Source organism: Schistocerca serialis, chromosome 8, assembly GCF_023864345.2.
Source record: "Schistocerca serialis cubense isolate TAMUIC-IGC-003099 chromosome 8, iqSchSeri2.2, whole genome shotgun sequence".
Taxonomy (NCBI): domain Eukaryota; kingdom Metazoa; phylum Arthropoda; class Insecta; order Orthoptera; family Acrididae; genus Schistocerca; species Schistocerca serialis.
This window is the reverse complement of record NC_064645.1, coordinates 263,868,478-263,890,838: the sequence shown is the minus strand read 5'-3', so window position 1 is coordinate 263,890,838 and position 22,361 is coordinate 263,868,478. Positions and strand designations below refer to the sequence as shown.

General features: G+C 37.2%; 1 protein-coding gene across 2 annotated transcripts in view; it reads right to left on the bottom strand.

Moving 5' to 3' along the window:
* Positions 1–12,176, bottom strand: part of LOC126416356 (baculoviral IAP repeat-containing protein 5.2-B) — a 51,631-nt gene extending 39,455 nt beyond the window's left edge. The window contains exons 1-2 of one of the 2 annotated variants that reach the window (XM_050084036.1): positions 12,024–12,176; positions 3,842–3,946 (exon numbers count right to left, since the gene is read on the bottom strand). In XM_050084036.1, coding sequence (XP_049939993.1) covers positions 3,842–3,946; positions 12,024–12,050 — 132 coding nt within the window. In that variant the 5' untranslated portion in view covers positions 12,051–12,176. The remainder of the gene's footprint in view (positions 1–3,841; positions 3,947–12,023) is intronic. The other variant, XM_050084037.1, reaches the window with a different exon arrangement.
* Positions 12,177–22,361: the final 10,185 nt, after the last annotated feature.

The following is a 22,361-nucleotide window of genomic DNA, read 5'->3' as shown; positions in this document are numbered from 1 at the left end:
ACAAAGAATGAGCCAATCAATTTGTCCTTCACTATAACATCAAGTTGATGTTTATGGACGTGTCAGTGGCAGGAGACTCTAGGTCGTAGCAAGAACTTTTTAGGGTAATATGTTGGCAGTAGCAGAATATGCGAAATATTTGTGACAAGGAAGAATATGAATGTTCAGCTCGTTTCACTTAAAGTGTCATGTTCCTGCCTAATCACACACTCTGAAATTGCCGCATATTTGGAAATATACAGCGAAGTATTTGTGACAAAGAACCATATGAGTTTTACTGTTCCTCATTTCACTCACAGGAATGTATATTGTCCTCTTAGGTTTCTGTCTAACCTAACACTCGAATCACAACACATTCGGAAATAAACAGGCCAATGTTTATTTCATCCTTCATTCTCTAACCAGACAAATGTTTAACATCAAATATCGCAGAACATATTGTATTACAATCTTAACACTAAGTTGGAGAAAAATAATGGCATGCAGCGAGTTACTAACCTATAACCTCGAAATCAGCTAACCATGACATCCATTATACTATTGATTTCTGTTCTGAATTTTGTATTGTGTGTAATTTATCATAAAATCTCTAAGCTTTACATCACTGATGCTTTACTGGCATTTAACGGTAAGTGTGGCGTATTTGCGATATATTTTCAATGCACTGTTGCTTTGAAATGGCATGCTGCGCGCGCGCGCGCGCCCACACACACACACACACACACACACACACACACACACACACACACACACACACACACACACACACACACACACACTACGAATGGCGTGAATAATCGAAATGCACACAGTTCAAACAGGGATTGTTCACAAGCGCAAACTATAGTCTAAAGAAGCCCACTAGTAATGCCACAGCTGCAAAAAGTACTCTGAAGCTGTGTGCATGCTGCCACTGAAAACACGTTTCTGTTTGAAACATTATTTCCTGAAGTGTATCACACCCATTTCCGACTGTTTCTTATCTCTGTTTCTGCCCACACTAGCAGTAAACCTTTCACAGTGTATTCGCATTGTTTGCAACACTATTTTTTGCATTGTTTTCATATTGTCTGCCACGTCATGTCTAGAGACAAGGAAACTGTAATATCTGTTGCTGCGTTATTAATATTTGAACGTTCACAGAAACACAAAGACATTGCCGTTGTTTATACTTTATTTATTTATCTATCACGACTTGTGACCTGAAGGCTATAAGATCCTTCAGTGTTTGTCAGTTTTACTGAATAAGGTTGTATTTATCAAAGAATTTTGTAATTGGTTTTAAAACTATGATATTATTTTGACTAAGAGTTTGTACAGCAGTTGGTAATGGTTGATAAAATCTGATTAGTTGTACAAAATTGATTTGTTGGTTTGGAAACAGTTGTCTTTGGTGAGGGAAAATATAATGTAGAGTAACTAGTGGTGAAAACTTGCTACATATGGGAACTGTGTATGGGACAGAGTTCTAGTTTCTAAGTCATTCCATGTCGAATCACGTAGGTCACATCACCAATCATCTCAAATTTTCATGAAACTTTGCGCATTTGCTTATATTTGTAACATAAGAACTTGTGTAAAATCTTTTAGCTCTCAGATAAACTGTTTTTTATATTGAATTGTAAATGTAGTGATATTCTGATAACGGGGCTCTAAGAATGTCAATGCAAAATGGTATTTATCTTCATAAATGCCCGTAACTCAGGTGTTTATGAAGCTTTTGATTTAGGGCTTTTTTTGTAAGTTAAGAGAAGCAGATACTTAAGAGAATTATTTGCAGTGAAGTTACAAAGAACAGTACAAACAAATTTAATGCGTGTCAGTTTCCAGTTCCCAGATAAAGCAAAGACATGTCGAAATGTGCTTCTATCACATTTCTCCAACCTGGGGGGAACTTATAATTGGTCTTAAATAATTCCCAAAACACACTGTAATAAAATAAAATTATTAATGGGTTTTCTGCGAATGAACACACACACACAAGTCTGAAATCTCAATACTTTGGGTTGTGATGATGAAAATTCTAAATAAGATCATCCATACCTGACACCCACTGCTTCAGATTGTCATGAAACTTTTTCTACTTGTTACTTTCTGCATGGCAATAGTCAGTGCAAAATTTCTCATAGTTCATGTAGTTTGAGGGTGGAAATGGACATTTTTTTTACACACGTAAATGCCACAAGTGATGTTTGTCATTTGGATTATATTTCTTCAAACAAAAATAACAATAACAGAAAGTATCATTTTCTACACATCACTGTCATTTTTCCCCAGATGTCACAGAAGGCATGTATCTTTATTGGAAAAAAATTAATAGCTATTCTTGACTTACGGGAATATATAAAATCAACTTAAGCAGTTGTGGTCGAAACAATGATTTTTAAATATGTAAAACACTTTCTGATAGTTGATACAAGATTTATTTTTATTGAAACATTATTTAAAAAAGAAACACCATAAGTTTTGATAGATATTGGATATTCATTTAACATATAACACATCATTGTTCAGAAGATCATTCAAATCAGATTATGTAAACTGACAACCTATAGTACAGCTGCCTTACAAAAGTACAGAGCCAAAAATTGTAAATTTAATTGAAACATTTTCGTAACATGGGTTAACTTTATTTAGGGTGCATCATCTGCTAGTTGAAGACTAACTCTTCTCAATAGACATCTTATAGTTCCTCCCAACCATCGCACGCAGATTTATCATGGCTAGTAGCAGCATAACAGAAAAATCTGTTTTTGTGCCCATACAAATTTTTAAAGCTTTTTCTATTCTTATATTGAGCAAAACATCAATCAGTGAAATAATGCACTTTCTTCACTTGTGGGTAATGCTCTGCCAGCCACTTAACCATTTCCTTCTGCACAGCATTTACAAATCCTACGTCATGTTCCATATCACTTAAAGCAGTGGTTCACTATTACAATTTTACTTTCGTTGTGTACCACAAACACACACGGGATGGATTATACAGCTGATTCTTGTCTAGTGGTAACTCAATTTCATTTCGAATTACGAAACTGTAGTTTTCAGTAAAGTCAATTATAACAACTGCTCTTTCTGGGTTAGATTTTGTTTCAATTTTTTCAATGATTTTGACTGACAGATAAATGAGTGTGGTTTTTAAGTCCCTGTAATTTTGTTAAGAAATCTATGCATTCACCAACAGTTGCACACTGCTTCACCAATTCTGCCTGATCTGTGTTTATCCACTGGCTGAACTGTTTCATCATCAGCATCTTTGTAAGCTAATTTGTTTTAATAATTCTGACAGTTTGTCATCACAGTGATTAAGCATGCAGTATTCGTTTTCACAGTCACACAAAAACTATTCTTGATTTGTAACTTCATTGATGCACTGTCCTCTCAATGCCAACTAGTGTGCACAATGCAGACTGTGTGTTTATAACAGTGTTCATGCATCAATCATATCTGTACATGCAATGCTTTGGAAAATATAGAGCTTTTAAAGTGAATACAGTAGCTCTTTATAAAATGATGTCTAAAAATTAACTCTCCTTGGTATACAGTTATTCTAGTACACCAAAGTTCTAACTGTTAGATCAAAGTGTGGGATTCAAATCACGATAAACAATTCATGTCTTTTTTGGGTTTCACAAAATCTGTGATTTTTGAGTGCAGGTATCTGATAAATTACAAAAAGGAATGAAACCAAATCTATACTATCTACAAACAAAAAGAAAACACTATTTCCTTAATGCAGCCAAGAACTTTTACATATACACGTAAAGTAGTACACACTGACATTGAATACATAAATTTAAGAATACACAATTTAAAAATATACTGATTTAAGAAATATCACCTTCTTTGCAGAGCAGTTTGCATTGTCTGGAAACTTCCATTTCTTAAAAGTTTGCAACCGATCCTTTAAATTTAGCATGGGAATGCCAACATCCAACACAACCTCCTGAAATAAAGCAGTACATAATGAATATCTCATATAGCATTTCTAGTTACAAGGTTGCCACAAGTTCCCCAAGCAAAATTCCCTAATTTCCAGACAAGTTTTAGCATTTCTCTTTGAAAACTTAAGATATCAAGGGTAAGTAAAGACATAAGGGTCATTCCATGTTAAAGAGACTTGTGACAAAAAAATTAAAATGACAATATTACAAATATAACCTTAAAAATGCCAAGTTAAAAGTACATTTGTTCATTGCAAAATAATCATGAATATGAAAAAACTAAATTTCTACCTTCACTAAGCGTTTAAAGTGCACTACTCTATGGCACCACAGAGAGGTATGTTTTATGCTATTTCCAGATGAGTATTAGTTGTCTTATCTATGGCTGATTGTTCTATTGTTGCAAAGAATATTAAAGTCAACATTGTTACAGCTCATAATAATTCGTTTTGTTGAAGTAAGCTAATTGCATTTCTTTATTTTGTTAGTTTTATAATAGATATGCAGCTTGTAACACCCGTAACAAAAAAGATACAAAAGTTTAATTTTTAATCTAGTAAATTTGTTCTGTACAATACCTTTCTGTACAAGTGAGGTTATGCACATGTTTTACAATATCATACCATTACATGGCATTTTGAAATCTTATTTAACACTCTTAGAGCTGTTACAGGTGTTACTAATTTTTGTTTCGGGTGTTACTTAACACATGTGTAACACCCATAACTTGAATTGGAAGGTTTAATGCCACCTTCATCTTTAGTAGGCCTAGGCCCTACATTTAAATTATAACCAAAGGATATTATGAATGAAAAAAGTTTTTTAACTATGTTTATTACATATGAAAACAGTTTTAAGCAAGAAAACTAAAATTTTTATTCCTCTGCATACATTTGTTTAAGCACTATACCTACATTATTAAAGTTAATTAGAGCAATAACCTGACTCCACTGATATTCTCCTAAAAAGCTAATTAAGCCCAAAATTCTTTAGATTACATATAGTTTATGTTTTCCATTCTAACTTTTCCAAGAACAACAATATTTCTAACCTTAGTTTTAAATTTTATATAGGCCCAGTAAACTGCTTATTGAGGCAAATTCTACTCATTCATAAGAGCCTATGTTTAACAATGTACTGTGCTGGGCAGTTGAAAATTAAATATACTCTGTCAAATCTATGTTATTTTGAGAGAGACTTTGGACTGACAGTTGAGTGGAATTTTTTTGCCAGTTCACATGGTAAAGGAGCCATGGGTGGCATTGGAGGTGCACTGAAGAGGAGCATGTGGACAGCTGTTAGATCTAGGAAGATTATTATTAACAACACAATTGACCGTTATGACTACACTCTGAAGAAGTTTTCTAAAATTAAGGTATTATGGGTTGATAACATAATAGTGGAGCATAACATTCCTATTTTGGATGAAAGGTGAAAAAATTTACAAGCAATTCCTCAAATTCAGGGCTGTCATCACTTTTGGCCATATAACACAACTGATTTGCTGGTTTCAAAAACAGCAGAGTCATTAATGACAAAGGTGTCAGTATTTATTACTGAGGAGGCCAAAGTTAAAACATTACATGCAAAAAGAAGCATAAACTTCTATGAAGTGTGCAGTTCTGATGATTTTGATCAGGAGACTGTTTCACTATCTGAATCACAAGGCAATATAGGAAGTGCTTGTGAGTTATGCCTAACTAATAAAACTGAAAAGTCTGATTTAAAATTTGGGTTATTTGTCTTGGTTAACATTCCAAGTGACAAAAGGGAGCCAACCCTATACAAAATTCAATACTGTTACTTGGGAATCTGCCAGAGTGAGGTTGATAAAGAGGAGGATGTGAAAATAATGTTTCTGAAGTCAGTAGGAAAAAGTAAAACACTTTTTAAACTAGATGAAACTGATGTTTGTTTTGTGAAATTCAGTCCAGTACTATCTAAGGTAACAACACCAGAAATCAAACAACAAGGTAACCATTTGTACTATGACTTCAATTTTGAGTTGGATGTTGCTGAAAAAGATTAATAAAAAGTTTTTAAACCTATCAATAATAAGAAAACATTTTTGCCATAAATTTATTAGGCCTACAAAATGAGGTAAATTTAAGTAATGATATCTTGGCCTAGTTGTGCTTTAAAACTGTAACAAAACTTTTTGTGTAATAAATAGCTTTATCCTTCAAATATGTTTTCTTAAGTACATACTTTTATTCCAAATAAACTATAATACTTCTTTTCTTTTAATGCAATTGTAAGAGGTAGATTTATTCCTTCAAGAATCAAATCTGATGCATCTATGTAACACCCGTAACATTTAATGTAACACCCGTAACAGCAAAAAATATATATATACTGAGTTATGATGTCCAAAAAAATAAAAATTTATATTTCAAAATAAAATTTGGGGCAATACCTCTTAACAGTGGTTTCACAAGAATAAAAGCTTCATCAAGTTTGCAGAAATTAGAGAATTCCCTAACTCATAACAGGGGCCAGGTCTACTTTTGGTAACACCCGTAACACTACTTTTTTGATTAATAACCAGGAGAACAATAAAACAATTCCAGTATCAACATTTCTAACATGAAATATAATGTAAAAGTTTTCAATATTAAATCCAATAAATATTTTTTCTTACATTATTTTTCCTGATTTTAAGGTGTGTACATGTAACACCCGTAACTATGGAATTGCCCATAAGTTAACCAAAAAATGTAAGTAATTCTCTATTTGTCCCTCGTGTCAGCAAAAATCTTAAGTGCTAACATCAACATATTTTGTAATTAACTGATTTTGTAGAAAGCAAGCCAAATAGTGTGTGTTTCAAAAGACCTCCGAAGTTATTTTATTTCATCAAAACAAAACACATTTAGTGACCAAAATTCACAATTCCTTGGAGTCATAAGACAGATTTATAATACTTTCACTGATTTCAGAAATAACACCAGAAAAAAGTAGGCCTCTTGAAAAAAGTGTATAAGGGAGGTAAGAGTTGTGTAAACCAACACTATAAGTGACCACCAATAAAATGTTGGTGCAACTAGGCCTATGCTAGTTATTGTCTGTTATTAGTCACTGTGTTATGTATATTATTTTACAGGTATTGCAAGATTTTTCTTTTGAGAAATATGAGTACACAGCGCACAAACTGTCAGTGACTGCTCCAATTTTCTTCGTATTGTCCATACTTTCTAATATATAATTTTATTTTCCAAGTGCCAAAATGTACTAGAATAAACAAAATGTTTATAAAACATCACACTGTACAATGTGCTTGCAGTGAGACAATCGCAATTCCTAAAAATGATTGACTATGGTCTCTGACCTGCCGAGGAGCACAGCAGTCCTGGGTCATTGGATAAACCACGAAAATCCACCGCATTATGCAACATACAAACAGACCCGGCCTGTGGGCAGATCAGTGACACTAGATTCAACGGGCAGGGCCTGAACATTAGGGGGAACTGATGGGCTTCAGATCAGTATGCCTGATCTGTTAGAGATACCTGCAGAAATTGCCTGCACTTTTGGCCCGTCATGGAAGTCCAGTCTTGTGGCCAGCTATTCACATGTCACAGACACCATGTTGATGAAATGAGGTAGCAACTCACCGTAAAGATTATCACTGAGCCAGAGATAGGCACATAGAAAAGACAATCACAGTCTCACAACTAAATTTTTGGCCACAGCCTTTATCAGAAAACTAGAGTGCACACACATTCACACAATCACTCAGACAACTCATGCACGCATTACTATTGTCTCCAGCCACTGCGTCTACAGTCTCTTGAGAATCAGGTCCATACAAACCACTCCTCACACCCCACTGCCTCTCATCGGCAATTGCTAGGCTAGTGGCAACAAGTGGTGGCAGAATGAGGGTATAGGAAGCACCGCATGTACTCAGCTATGCACAGCCAGTGACAATGCACGAGATCCCAGTAAACAAACCATTTCATCTACTGAGAAAAAAAAAAAAAAAATAAATAAAAAAAAAATCCAGTGTTCTTTCCAAATTTCCCCGATTTCCAGAACTTGTAGCAACCCTAAGTTAAAAAGTTAATAACCCATTTTAAAATACAAATGTTAGAAATACACAAATTTCAAGATCCACAAGGCAGTGGAATCAAGCAACCCACACCTATTACTGAACAATTAATTCTGTACAGCACTGCCAGTCTCCTTCCCATCTAAACGCAAATAATTCCGGACACTGAACTTATTGTATGCATGTAAAAAGCAAACTTATCACAACACATTTAATCTGCTTACTTGTGCTAACCATATTTTAGGTACTGAATTCACTCATTTTTAACCTAATACATGACTTACCATTTTCCACAGAAATCTGATTACTTTCACACTTTTAATAAATGAAGTATTTCCTGCAATTTGGCTCCATTATATTTTCTACTTTAACTTCCCTGACTTAGTACCGAAAGCCCCATTAACTAAACTGCAAACCAACAGGTCAGTCATTTAAGATACCACTGGCCGCATAAGCCATAATTGCATGGCCATTTGTAGAAGCATCGGGTGACGTAGTCATGTCCTGAACTTGAGTTAGCCTTCGAAATCCAAGCTACTACAGCACTATGTGTGGCTTCTGAATTGTCTTAATGAGAAAGAACCAATTTCCAACCATCTCACTAACAAACTTACAAGGAGTCCACACAACAATCTGATTTTTTTTTACTTTTATATTTACTTTACATGATGTCCAGAACTCAAATATCAATACATCAAAGCAGTTCGATGCAAAACTCAAAAATTTTAGACAATTTATTAAGTTTTCCAAACAACCTTAAACCAATGTTGTTAAGATTTTTCAATAGCCAGCATGGTTCAGTTGGCACCACTCTATACTAGTAATCATTGGATCACTGGTTTGAGTCTTTTTTTTGTTCAATTCTAAACATCACTTAAATATAAGGTCTATCATATATATATATGCTAATTAACACATATTTAATTGCACTTTTTTCTGAAAAATGCTAGTGAGTTTAGGAGAAATGTGACACTCTGGTGCCTCTAAATAGAGTGTTAACAGAACTTATCTGTAAGTGTTTACTAACTTTACAGTATGCATTTTACTCTTAGGTGACAATGACAATTTCCTTTACTTGTTCACTTTATGAAGGGTTAAAGCGCAACAAATGACAGGACTATCTGTGCAATATGCAATTAGAAATAAGCAGTCCTGCATTTTTTCCAAAGTATAAAAATCAGATACTTATTACTTAGAACATATTTGATTTACAATACTATGAAAAGGAAAGTTGCTACCCCATATATCAAAGACGCTGAGTCACATACAGGCACAACGAAAGGACTGCCACAATGTGAGCTTTCAGTCAACAAGGCCTTTGTCAAAAGTAAACACACGCACAACTGCGGCCTCTGGCAGCTGAAGCCACACTGCAACTTCCTTTTCATAATACTGTTATATTCTATCCTGGATTTTCCTTTGTCAGAGATTTCAAGATGCTCCTCCTCCTGTCACCCTGCCTTCCTTGATGAGAAACAAGCGGAGGAGGCTCAGGCGATACCCTTCTCTTCTCAGAACTGTGGGTGCAATGTCGCCTTTACTATGAGGAAGCTAGATCACACTTACACTTCATCCCGACCCTCTGCCCCAGGGCCAGACGATGTTAACATTCAGATGTTACAGTGCACCTTTCTCTTTCTAATTCATATGTACAAATGCGTCTGGACAGAGGGCATGTTCCCCAGATGTTGGCGTGAAGCCACTGTCATACCCATACCTAACCCCGATAAGGTCAAACACCTTCCTTCTAGCTACTGCCCCACTTCTCTCACCAGCTGTGTTTGCAAGATGACGGAAAGTATTATTTATGCCCGGCTGGTATGGTGACTAGTCTTGCAATTTACTAGCCACTGCAAAATGTTGATTTCAAGCACGCCATTCTGCAATTGCTCATCCTGTCACTTGCTCCACCCATGTCAACAGTGGTTTTCAGTGCAAATACCTGACCATGGCTGTGTTTCTCAATTTGGAGAAAGCCTTAGAAACCTGCTGGAGGGCTGGTACAGTGGTTTTCTGTGGAAATACCTGACTGTGGCTCTGTTTCTCAATTTCGAGAAAGCCTAAAACACCTGCTAGAGGACTGGTATTCTCTAATCTCTACACGTCGGGCTTCCATTGCTGCATGTCCCATATCCTTCAGGAATAAGACCCGAGTTTTCAAAGTATGTGTGGGTTCTGCCTTGCCTGACACCTTTACCCAGAAAAATGGCGTGCCTCATGGTTTCGTGCTAAGTGTTGTTCTCTTTGCTATCGTCATTAACCCTAAAATGACCTGTTTCCCGCCAGGCACCCTCAGCTCCCTTTTTGTTGTTGATTTTGCGCTCTATTGCATTCTTCCACGGACTTGTCTCCTGGAGCGGCATCTTCAGCAAAGTGTCTACCATCTTTCTTGTGGAACACTGACAAATATCTTCCTGTCGTGGTCTCTTCCACAGGTGGTTCTGAGCCATAGCTCCTAAGAAAAATCTTTGCATGCTAACTTTCCCCCATCATGGGGTGTACAATAGATTTGACATCCTCAGTAACAGATGTTTTGTTTCTGATATTAATACTTGTGAAAAACTTCAGTATTTTGAACATATCTAAATTTATAGGGCACAGTTTTCTCATCTCTATGAAAATCTGCTTTGCTACCTTTTAATGCAGGCTATCCCACACAAGCTTCTTTTATGACTGCTGGAGGGAAGGACGTCAACTGAGAAAGCTTTTCTGAGGGACTCAAGATATTTGTACGATTCTACATGGAAGGCATAGGTCTCCAACTCTCCTTCAATTGGGACAGGTTTAGCTTAAGCACGTACTTTCCAATTCTTTCAGCTTCCATCTTGTAATGTTCAACTAGCCTACAACTTTTTCATGAGACACAGATATCTTCATGTTTTCGCATCTTCTATCTCATTCTCTTTCTTATGGGGGTTTTATCTGATGGCATCTTTTGCAACTTTCCTTAGAATTTCCTTATGTGCTCTGCTGAAGTCCATTTTCTGAACAAACAACATTTTAATACTACTGTAAACCATTACGGCACTTGTTATACCAACCAACATAACATTAACGGAAGTGTTTCGATTTCAGTAACAATGCACAAAACTCCCTCAGATGGGATACCATTATCTTAGATATTTGTCATTTACATACTGAACTCGGATTTATGGGTCATTGGTTTTCCTCACATCCAACCTGAAATGGACAGAACTGCTGACAAACAAGTTTTGCTGCAAACTTACTTGAAATAGCTGCCAATTGTAACAGCCGACATTTTGCCTCTCCATTGTTATCTACAGGAATAACATTCATTTAACTGTATTTCCTCGACTAATTTTGTAACTTTGATAGTTATAAACAGAATTCCCTAAAGTAACCGTAGGAGACAAAGCGTTTAATAAAGAGAGAAAGAATTGTTCAGTGAGCAATGAAGGGAGATGTTCGAAATTATTAGCTAAACCAACTTATCAGGAAACGGATTGCTATGTAATACATGATTTTGTATAATTAAACTAAAATCTGGGTAGCTACGCCAAAGGACACCTCTTGGTTCGGGGAAGGGCTGTGGATGGCAGACTGTGCACGGGCAACATAGATGAGTTTCCTTTCAGTTATATAAGTCCTTTACCACTTCTGCGAGGACGAAAAACGAGTAGATTATTGGATGAAACTTTACTACACTGCCAGGCACTCAATTGTGAATACGTGAGTAATCATGTCGATGTACGCACTATTTGACAAAAACCAACAGTATTAGACATATTGAAAGGCGATGGAAGATTCCACACTCTTAAAGATTTTACTTTTCAACAACTTATCCAGCAGTGATTGTCAAATTCTTTTCAAAAGTTCCAGAGTTCACCTTATGTAAACTATTTCCTTCTAAACCGTGAACTTCGCCTCCGCAAAGGCGAACGTAAAACATTTCGCCTCTTTCAAACATAGTTTCCACCGACAAAAATACAGTTCCTAACAAACTACGCACATGAAAACACAAGTATCAGTAATCCATCTGTACAATAATAATTGTCAGCTATACTAACCGCTTCCTCGACGTTTGCAGCCACCATGGTCAAACACGACTTATACTCTTATAGTATTTCTATAAATACACAACATATAGCAACATTCAGATACAAACGACCCACCAAAATTCAAACTTTCCAACGACGTTAGCTCTACACAAAGATCCTCATACACAGAGACATAACCAAGCAGAGTACCTCGCCACGGCTGCCTGTGTTAGAGGCCGGAGTCATCAAGCTGACAACGTCGTAGCCGCCTGTGTTAGAGGCCGGAGTCATCAAGCTGACAACGTCGTAGCCTGTGACGTCAGTAGGCCGGCTAGCGTGACGAGCTGGGCCCAGACTGAAGTTTAGATTTGCAGACGACGTGTCAGATATAAATACGCAATCACTTTCTTTTTTTGTAGATTTGGTCCCTATAAATAACACAGTAACCTAGAAAAGCTAATTTCTCGCAGTATTACGCCGACTTTATGTCGGAATTACGCATTTTATTCTCGTTTCCTTGCAACGATGAACTTTCAAATAACTCACATGTGCTTCATAGCAGTATATTATGACGTTTCTTACCCAAGATTTGGAGATATAAGTTCAGAAAACAATTTTGTGAGGTGCCTAGTAACATTATTTGCAGACTTGCAATTATTTCAGTCGGTTATTTGAAATGTATTGTCATGTTCCTTCCTATATAAATGAAAAACTAATATAAAAGTTTCTGACAGCTGCAACATATCTTTCACACCTTTATATATGAGGGTGGCATAATAATAATTTTTATCGAACGTTTTTTGTGTATTGTTCATTGGTATGTTAGATTTCTTTTAAAATCACAGGTGATACGCAATCTATTTAAATACTTTCACACATCTTTCTGAGTCAGAATGAACTGGGGACCTTGCTGTAGGATTTGCATAAGAAGCATGACTGAAATTTATCAGTGCATTAAAGTTTATTTCATAGTGGCCACCTCCTCCTTGCCAGTACTAATCGGAGCATTTAAGGACTGAGGTTAGGGTAAGAAAGAAATTTCATGATTTTGTGTCAAAAGTTATGTAATGTTTTTAATTTTCTATTAACTCCCTCCTTCTTGGAACATATTAAATGATCATTTTGGAGTTTGGTATAATTATTTAACAATATGTTACACGTAATGGAAACCAGCTTTTTGTAGATATCAGTAAGTGGCCTTCCACAGAGACATGAATCTGTTACAAATATTTGCAGAGAAACATGTGATTTAACTCCTTGGCCAACCAGATTGAGTAGTAACTGCTTTTGATTTTGACAAGTGAGGAATTTTGTTTCATACTCTTCAGATATTAAAAGCTGCATAACTGTATATACACAAGTTCCACAACAATATCTGATGGCACAGTCAATCCACTTCGGACAAGGTTATCACAATACTTATCTGTGGTATGTGTGCCTAAAACAAAATCAGTGCATGTTGTACAACTGAGCAATTGTGTTGTTTTGTGTGCTGCATAACCACAAATATACAGAAGCACAGATTGGTGTACATCAACAGTTTCATTGCCTATGTAGTTCAAAACACTAACAAACGGATTCACGTCAACATCTGTAGGCATTACATCTGAGATGCTTATATCATTCATTATTTCTGGAGAAAATTTTACTGGGCCATATTTTGCAGACTTTATTCCCAAAACACTCATTATACGCAACTTCTTTTCAGATTCAAATACCTGGGTTACAGAAACGTTATAGTTTCCACCCGATAATTGACGATACCTACTAAACCTTGATTCCAAATTATCAGTTTGTAGTTTTCCCGTGAGATGATACTGCACACCTACACCACTGAAAGAATATTCAACAACTTCTGAAATAACAGAAGTACTCTGATACAGTGCCTGATGTGTGTCTATGGTCAGACAACTGGTAGTGTCCAAAGCCCTCCATCTCTCTAACCAAGCCAAAAATTTGTCAAGAAATTCAAGGCTGTCATCAGAAGCACTAGTGAAAGGCAGACACAATTCATTTTGTTTGTGAATTCCCTTTGTACAGTTCTTAACATTAATAATATTCCACCAATGGAGAATGATTTCAACAAAGTGTACAGTTCCTGAAATGTCACCATATTCAGCTTTTAAGCCTGCAAGTGTTGTCTCATTAAAAATATTGCAGACAAGACTGACGTTTTGTCTTTCTAAGCTACTGGGATACACTGACTTGTGAGTCAACCGAGGAGCTAATTTCAAAAGCTGGTCGAGTTCCTTTTTGTATAGGTTCTCAATATCTAAAAATTTTGCCATTAGCAGATCATTGGATGTTGAGTCAAAATGGGGAAATTTAAATGTTCTGTCACTGTCCTTCTGATTCAACCAGTTGTCCCTAATACTTTTTAACAAATGAACTGTGTCAAACATTACAAATACAGGGGAACCACATGACAGAAAGGAATATGCACTGCTGGAATTTTTTACCAATAGTGAAAACATATTCCTATTAATTCTGTTGTTATCAGATATAATAACAACAACAGTCAGACCACATGAGGAAAGAAACTGCAACACATTAAGTGTTAATTTATGGAGATCTGAGCCTGACAACTGTTTGACAGGAACCAAATGAACAACTTCTTTGAAACTGCCATATAAAGATGATGTGAGAAAGGCAAGCACAGTTCTTGCCTCAGATGGGGCATTATTTTCTGCATATCCATGGAGTTTCCCCCCTTTGAACTGAATACATGGCTTAACATAAATTTCATCCACTTGCAGAATTACAAATTTTTCTCTCTCATCTAATTTATCCACAACAATTTTAAGAAAATGGGCATTTTGTGATTTATTGGTTGGACAAATCTTCAGTGAAGATGAAAGCTGCTGAATGTGTTTCACATGTGGTAAGGTAAGCAATCCACTTGACTGGAGTGCTGCATAGCATGCTGGAGATTGGTTGTAGATGATACATGCATGCATCATCATATCAACCGAATATGTCCGCTTATTCATTGCCAACAAATCTATCTGTTCCAACAGAAACAAGAGTGTGGCACAGCAATTTGGATTAGCTTCTGAATGCAGAGTAAGTTTCTTTACAATATTCTTTAATTCATTTAAAAGAGAACTAAAGGTGGGTGTGTAGCTATCACAGTTGATAACTCTACTCAAAATATTTTCAATTTGTGACCATCTGGTTACTCTAAGTGAGGAAGGTAAAATCCAGCTGAGCTGCTCATGTGACAGAATGAAACCATTCACACACACACTTGAAATGAGTTTGTCATTAATTTCCATACTCGCTTTGGCCTGAGGAATGTCTTCAGAAAAATCTATAGTATAAAAGAATATCTTATTCTCTTCAACACTAACACTCCACTTTCCTACACTGTTTATTCTATCCTGGTACTCAGCACACAAACATTGAAAATTTGCGATAATGTCCTCATTTAGCATGGCTTCATTCTTCTCCTCCTCTTCATGGCATGCACTCTTCCTTCTTATTTCTAGGTCACACCTTCTTGGAGGCTGCACCTTATTTAAATACGATGGTAACGCAGGAAATATTTTTGGCACAGCTTCTGGTAAAAGCAATGGCCTTTGATGGGAACTGTCACGAGTTTCCTCGTCAGAGTCCTTGTAAATCTCCACTCTTGATACATCACATTCTTCAAAATGTTTAATGCAAACGACACTTGTATTTGATGGAGTCCAGTCCTTTCTGGGGATATTTCTTGTCCACTGTTTTCTGTTTTCCTCTTCAGTATGGAATCTGAACACTGAGATGTAACCCTCTTCCTTGCTGGATTTGTAGTTGCTGTTGCAACCAGGAACACAACATTTTTCTGGCATCTGCAAATAAAATGATGCATTAATTGCTAACATCTTAAATCAAAATAGTATTATGAAAAAATAGCAAATGAGAATTTGAGTGGACTGGTTTTTTTCTACTGCTTGGATATCACGAAACAGAAGTCTACAAACAGAATCAAATGTGTAGAAATATTCATAATATTAACACAAAATCACTTAGGAGAAGATTCTGATACTAAACTTATGAATTCAAAACTTTATTTTCAAATTATATCAAGAATATAATAGAACTTTTCTTGCAATTGTGTAGACGAAAGTCGTTCACGTAGCACACTTGCACATATACATGTAAAAACACTACAAATTTCACAGAATTGTATACTTACATTGTGTTATATCTTCAACTGTAGTCACGACTACTTGCTATAAGTCAAGTATCGCGTAATTACACTGTAATTTCGGATAAAACAAACACCTTTAAAGTATGTAAACAACTGCTTCCGTTCGCTACCTTATAGTCACAGCCATGCTGTAGGCCATAACGTAACGTTGCCACATTTCAGTCCTCCGGCCTCTAATACAGGCGGCCAAGACCTCGCGCCAGTAAAACGTTGGCTGTACTGACAGGGTTGCCAATTTGGCGACTTTGTCGCTAGAAATGGCGACTTTTGCCTTCGTCTTAACGACAAAAAAAAAAACTTTTTAGCGACATAAATTATTTAGTGACTTATCTGGCGACTTTTGGAGTACTGACGACTTTTGAAGTGCAAATCAAAACTATTTTGGGCCAGTATTTTCATTAACAAAACTAAGATTTTAACTATAGAATGGGCAATACACTGACTTTGTTCTAGATTTGCTAAGTTAAATTAAGTACTTAGCAGATCATGTAACATCGTTCAGCATTTAGTGAACCTGAATGTGGGCATTGCCTACAGCAGGTTGTTCCAGCTCGTCGGCTCCGTTATGAGCCACGGAGCGCTCCCTGCTCCAGGGTGCCGTGTCACTCGCTGTGACCATTCTAGTGGACCGGCACGCAGGCACGTGGCACGGCTGGCTGAGGCAGGCGGCAGGGCAAGCGTTTTGACGTGGCAGCTGCGTCTTACAAGATCGACAACCTTATACTCTTAGCTGCTAAGACGTGGTGACAAGCTACACCAGGAAATACATAATAAACAACTGTTTTACAAGAAATTGCATACTAAATTTTTTGGGCCTCTGTAGCTCGACAATTTCTTTTCATTACAAGATCGGAAATATCAGGCGTCAATATGTTCACAACGTTAATGCGGAGGATGGTCTTCCTTGTTGCATCCTGAAGAAATGATCGTTCCTTACTTTTTACTCTTTTCATTGCTGAGGAAAGCTGCTTACAACAATATGTAGATCCAAACATGCACATGATCTAAGAGGCATTGTTGTGAAGCTTGGGAATTGTTTTTTGCTGTAATGAATGATACCATCATGACATATCCAACGTGTTCTAGTACCTCTCTTTCAACAGAGTTGAATTTTGGAAATCAATAATCTCCAATTGAAGTGGCAATGACAAGCCATCGGGGGAAACTGAAAAAGGAGTGATGAACAGCTTGGTTCCATTTCCAAACTAGTGAGGTCTCGGAATCGTGTTTCAAACGACGTGATGAACTGCTTTAACTTTGCTTGCTAATCGCCGAAAGTAGTACCTTCAGGTAGTTCTAAAGAAGCAAGACGACTGAAGAACGTTAAATGTCCATTACTCATCTGCCTCTCAAATAAACGTAACTTTTCCATGAACGCTTTGATCTGGTCATGCATGTCAACGATTAGCTGCCCTTTGCCCTGCAATGACAGATTTAAATTATTCAGATGCATAGTTACGCCAGCTAGGAACGCCAGGTCTGATATCCATTTTATATCTTTCAGACAACGCATCTATTCCCCTTTCATTTCTAGCAAAAGGGATATTTCCTCACGAATGGCAAAGAAAACGTCAATACTTTTCCCCTATTCAGTCAAGGAACTGTACTGTGGTAAGGTATATCCCCATACTCCGCTTCCATATCTTTCAGGAATCCTTTGAATTGGCGATGATTCATACCGTGACGCCGCACAAAATTCACACACTTCACGACATCTTTCATTACGCCACCCAGCTCTACTGTTTCAGCACACAGTGCCTCTTGGTGAATAAAACAATGAAGAGTGCAAATGTCTTTCCCGAATTCGACCGTGAGTTTATTTTTCAAACGAGAAGCAAAATCTTGGTGACGCCCGATCATTTGTGGTGCACTGTCTGTCGCTACAGAATGGAGCTTATCCCACGGCAAATTCATATTGTCCATTATTCACAAACGCCCTGTTACGGTGTAGTCGAGTGGTACCACATCCAAGAGTTCTTCAGTTACTTGCAGCTCCATGTCGACACCACGCACAAAGACTGCAAGCTGAGCACAGTCCGATATGTCGGTGCTTTCGTGAAGCGCTAGCGAAAATGCAACAAAGCTCTCCGCCTTCTTCCTGAGCTGTGTCTCTAAATCTGCAGCCATGTCCAGGATTCGACGAGACATTGTTTGCTTCGACAGGCAAACCCCTTCAATTGCCTACACCTCCCTTGGAATCATACATTCTACAACTGCTACCATGCACGATTGTACGAGTGTTCCACCGAAAACAGCTTGCCACTCCTCGCAATGATGTGAGCGACTCTGTAGCTTGCTCCAATTGCAGATTCAGTAGTGTTTTCTCCGCTCTCATTCACCTGAAGATTATAAACGCATTACAGAACACGAACTATGTTGCATGTCTTGATACCATCCGTATTGCGAAACCGTTTTTAAACTCACGACTCCTGCTATGTCGTTCCTAAGCCTGGCTACGAGTTCTCTACGTGCAACGCCTTCTACCTGATCGTAATGCGCTGCGTGAAAGACGTGTATAATGTCGTTGTATATTGAACAAGACACTGTGGACGATCATCCCTCTCAATCAATAGAAAGGTATCCTCCAATAGAGGTACAGGGCTCCCGCGACTAGTCATAGCTGTCATTGAACACGGATTATTGCGTCAGTTGCGGCTGCATGCGGCCGTTGGGCAGTGAGTTCGCTTTCCCCCTCCACGCGGGCTCCGAGCTGCCGCAGTGAGCGCTCCGGAGCGCTCCGGCTCCCTGGAGCTCGGTTGGAACAGCCTGGCCTACAGAGTAAGAAAACCTTGTCTATAGAACAATTCATTATTCATTATTACCCACTAGCCTGTTATCGATGATAGCGTATCGATCTATAATCCTTCAACTTTTGAACTCCCTTTATTTTTCGAATTGACAAAAAACATACGTAATATTAAGTATAATAAAATACATTTCTGTCCAGCAACCTCTAATTGTTCGAAATGTTAACTCGCAGTCAAATTATTACCACATGCACAGTGGTAACGCAAGAACGATTCGGTGGGGGTATCTCAGACATTATTACGTTTTAAACAATGAACAATAGGACTGATATCGAGTTACTGAGTGAGTAGATTGTTTCGTGACCTCTAGTTCGCCTGAGTTATAATGTATTTTCAGTGATTATAAATTGGTGAAACTTATGTTGTGGTGGCTTAAATAATGGATTTACCGCAGAAGAAGAAGGAATACGCTCAAAAATATTGGGATGCGTGGGAAGCAGAACCTGAATTCAATGGGTGGCTGAAACCAGTCGTTGAAGACTTGTCCAAGGCAAGATGTCAAGTATGTGCAACAGAGGTTTAGGCTAAATTGTGTGATATTAGAAAGTATTCAAAAAGTATTAAGCATAAACAAAAAAGTGATTTAAAAAAAACACAAACCACCTTACCTGTGAAAATTGTTCCGAAAACTACAGTTAGAATAGCAAGCAGAGCGGAAGGCGCCCCCAGTGATGAGGGCGCTAAAAACATGCAATTACATCAGACAAAGTGCACTAACATTATAACTGAAGTTTTGGCTCCATATTTTACATAATCATTGGTTGAAGATATAGGTAACCAAAAATACAGTGTACTAATAGGTGAATCCACAGATTTATCAATATCTAAAATGCTAGGTATCGTTATACGGTACTATAATGTAAACAACCAAACAATTAGATCAGCACTTCTCAAACTCGCTGTAGTAGAAACTGAAGAGGCAAGAAATCTGGTTGCTGTTCTTGTGAATTCTTTGAAACATCTCAAACTTCCAGTCACTAATATGGTAGGAATTGGCACAGATAATGCTTCTGCAATGGTTGGAATAAACAATGGGCTTTTCGAACAACTCAAGAGAAAATACGGTTTGAAGCATTTGGTATTGATCCGTTGCATTTGTCACTCTCTTCAGCTTGCAGTTTCGCACGTCTCAGTGAATACTATACCTAGAAATATAGAGTTTCTTGTACGAGAAACCTACAATTGGTTCTCCATTTCACCCAAAAGACAAGAGGAATATAAAAAGGTTTATGAGACAATAAATTATGGAAAACAGCCACTAAAAATTTTGAAGGTCTGTGCAATACGTTGGCTTTCCATTGAACCAACAATACGAAGAATTCTGGAGCAGTGGGAAGAACTAAAGCTACATATTTCACTTGCCATGGTTCAAGACAATTGTTACACTGCCGATCTTTTGTACAAGATGTATTGTGAGACTCAAATAATCTTTACATGTTTTACCTTAACCATGCTTTAAAAGATGTACAAATAGCAATAAAAGCTTTTGAAGCAGAAGACAATGACGCCAGTAAATTACTAGATACACTTGTATTTCTCATGCAGTCACTCGGACAAAACATAGTTTTTCCAACTGTAGATTCATTGACAACACCAGTTCCAAGCGAATGTATGTACGCAAATCCGAACCTTGACTTTATGTTTGAACAGAAATTGTCCGAAGACAATAAAGTTTACTTGAAGAAGAGAAACTCATAAAAGAAATTCAACAAAGACTTCCAAGTAACGTTACGATACTGAAAAAAAGTCAATGCTGAATGTTGAAGAAACACTAAAAGTGAATAAAAATAATGCTGTAGTGGATGTAGCCAAAGAATTGGGTTTTAGTGGCGATTTCATAGACGGTATGCTGCAAGAATGGCATAATATCAACCTCATTAGGTGGAATAACACTACTAACACTGTTCGATTTTGGAGTGAGGTTTTGCAGTATAAAAATGCCGCAGGGGAGAATCCTTTTTCTTTGATTTCACAGCTAGCAATGACTGTTCTATGCCTACCACATTCAAATGCAGAAGTGGAAAGTATATTCAGTTCTATGAACATTATAAAAACTAAACAATGTAACAGATTATCGTTAAAGACAATTAATGCTTTGATCATGTTGAGAGACCAGCTGAAGAAACAAAACAAAGATTGTGCATCTTTTGACATACCGTCAGACGTATTGGAGCTTATTGGAATGAACAAAAGTTACTCTTTTGCGACAAAACCAGTCGAACTGCAACATCATCTTCTGAGCAACGTTCAACCCTCTACATCAACTACAGTTCTGTCAGAGCATGAAACAGTAGAGTTATTCGATCTTCTGAGTGATGACGATGAAAGCTCACATATCGGTATGTATATATTTTATAACCTAATTTGAGTTCTTGCTTTCTTTTGTTACAAATATAATTGTATATTTCTAGTATATTTGACTACTGTGATTGGAACAACAATTTATGTGTTGCGTCAATTATGATAACATGTTTAATTAAACGTTGTTTGTTGTTGTGGTCTTCAGTCCTGAGACTGGTTTGATGCAGCTCTCCATGCTACTCTATCCTGCGCAAGCTTCTTCATCTCCCAGTACCTACTGCAACCTACATCCTTCTGAATCTGCTTAGTGTATTGATCTCTTGGTCTCCCTCTACGATTTTTACCCTCCACACTGCCCTCCAATGCTAAATTTGTGATCCCTTGATGCCTCAAAACATGTCCTACCAACCGATCCCTTCTTCTAGTCAAGTTGTGCCACAAACTTCTCTTCTCCCCAATCCTATTCAATACCTCCTCATTAGTTACGTGATCTACCCACCTTATCTTCAGCATTCTTCTGTAGCACCACATTTCGAAAGCTTCTATTCTCTTCTTATCCAAACTGGTTATCGTCCATGTTTCACTTCCATACATGGCTACACTCCATACAAATACTTTCAGAAACGACTTCCTGACACTTAAATCTATACTCGATGTTAACAAATGTCTGTACATTGTTGCAAGCGATGCGTCGTTTAATTAAGACAATATAGCAATTACGTATGAGACAATTTTTATTGATATTTTATTACACCCCCCACTAGCTTATTGCACCATTCACAGCACGAAATTTTCAGTACACCCCTAGCAAAATCAGTTTTAGCGACTTTCTAGCGACTTTTGATATTGAATCTAGCGATTCTGGTTTTTAGAGTTGGCAACACTGTGTACTGACGTTTTGGACCAGAAATTGACAACACATGGCCATACTCATCCGACTTTAAGAGAACACCTAGTTGCGCGTGTTCTACTGATCTTGTAACCTTGTTTAAAAACAAAATTATTATTGGGGCGATTCTTGAACAAATTAGTTACAGTTAATTTACATTACATTATGAAATGTGCGCA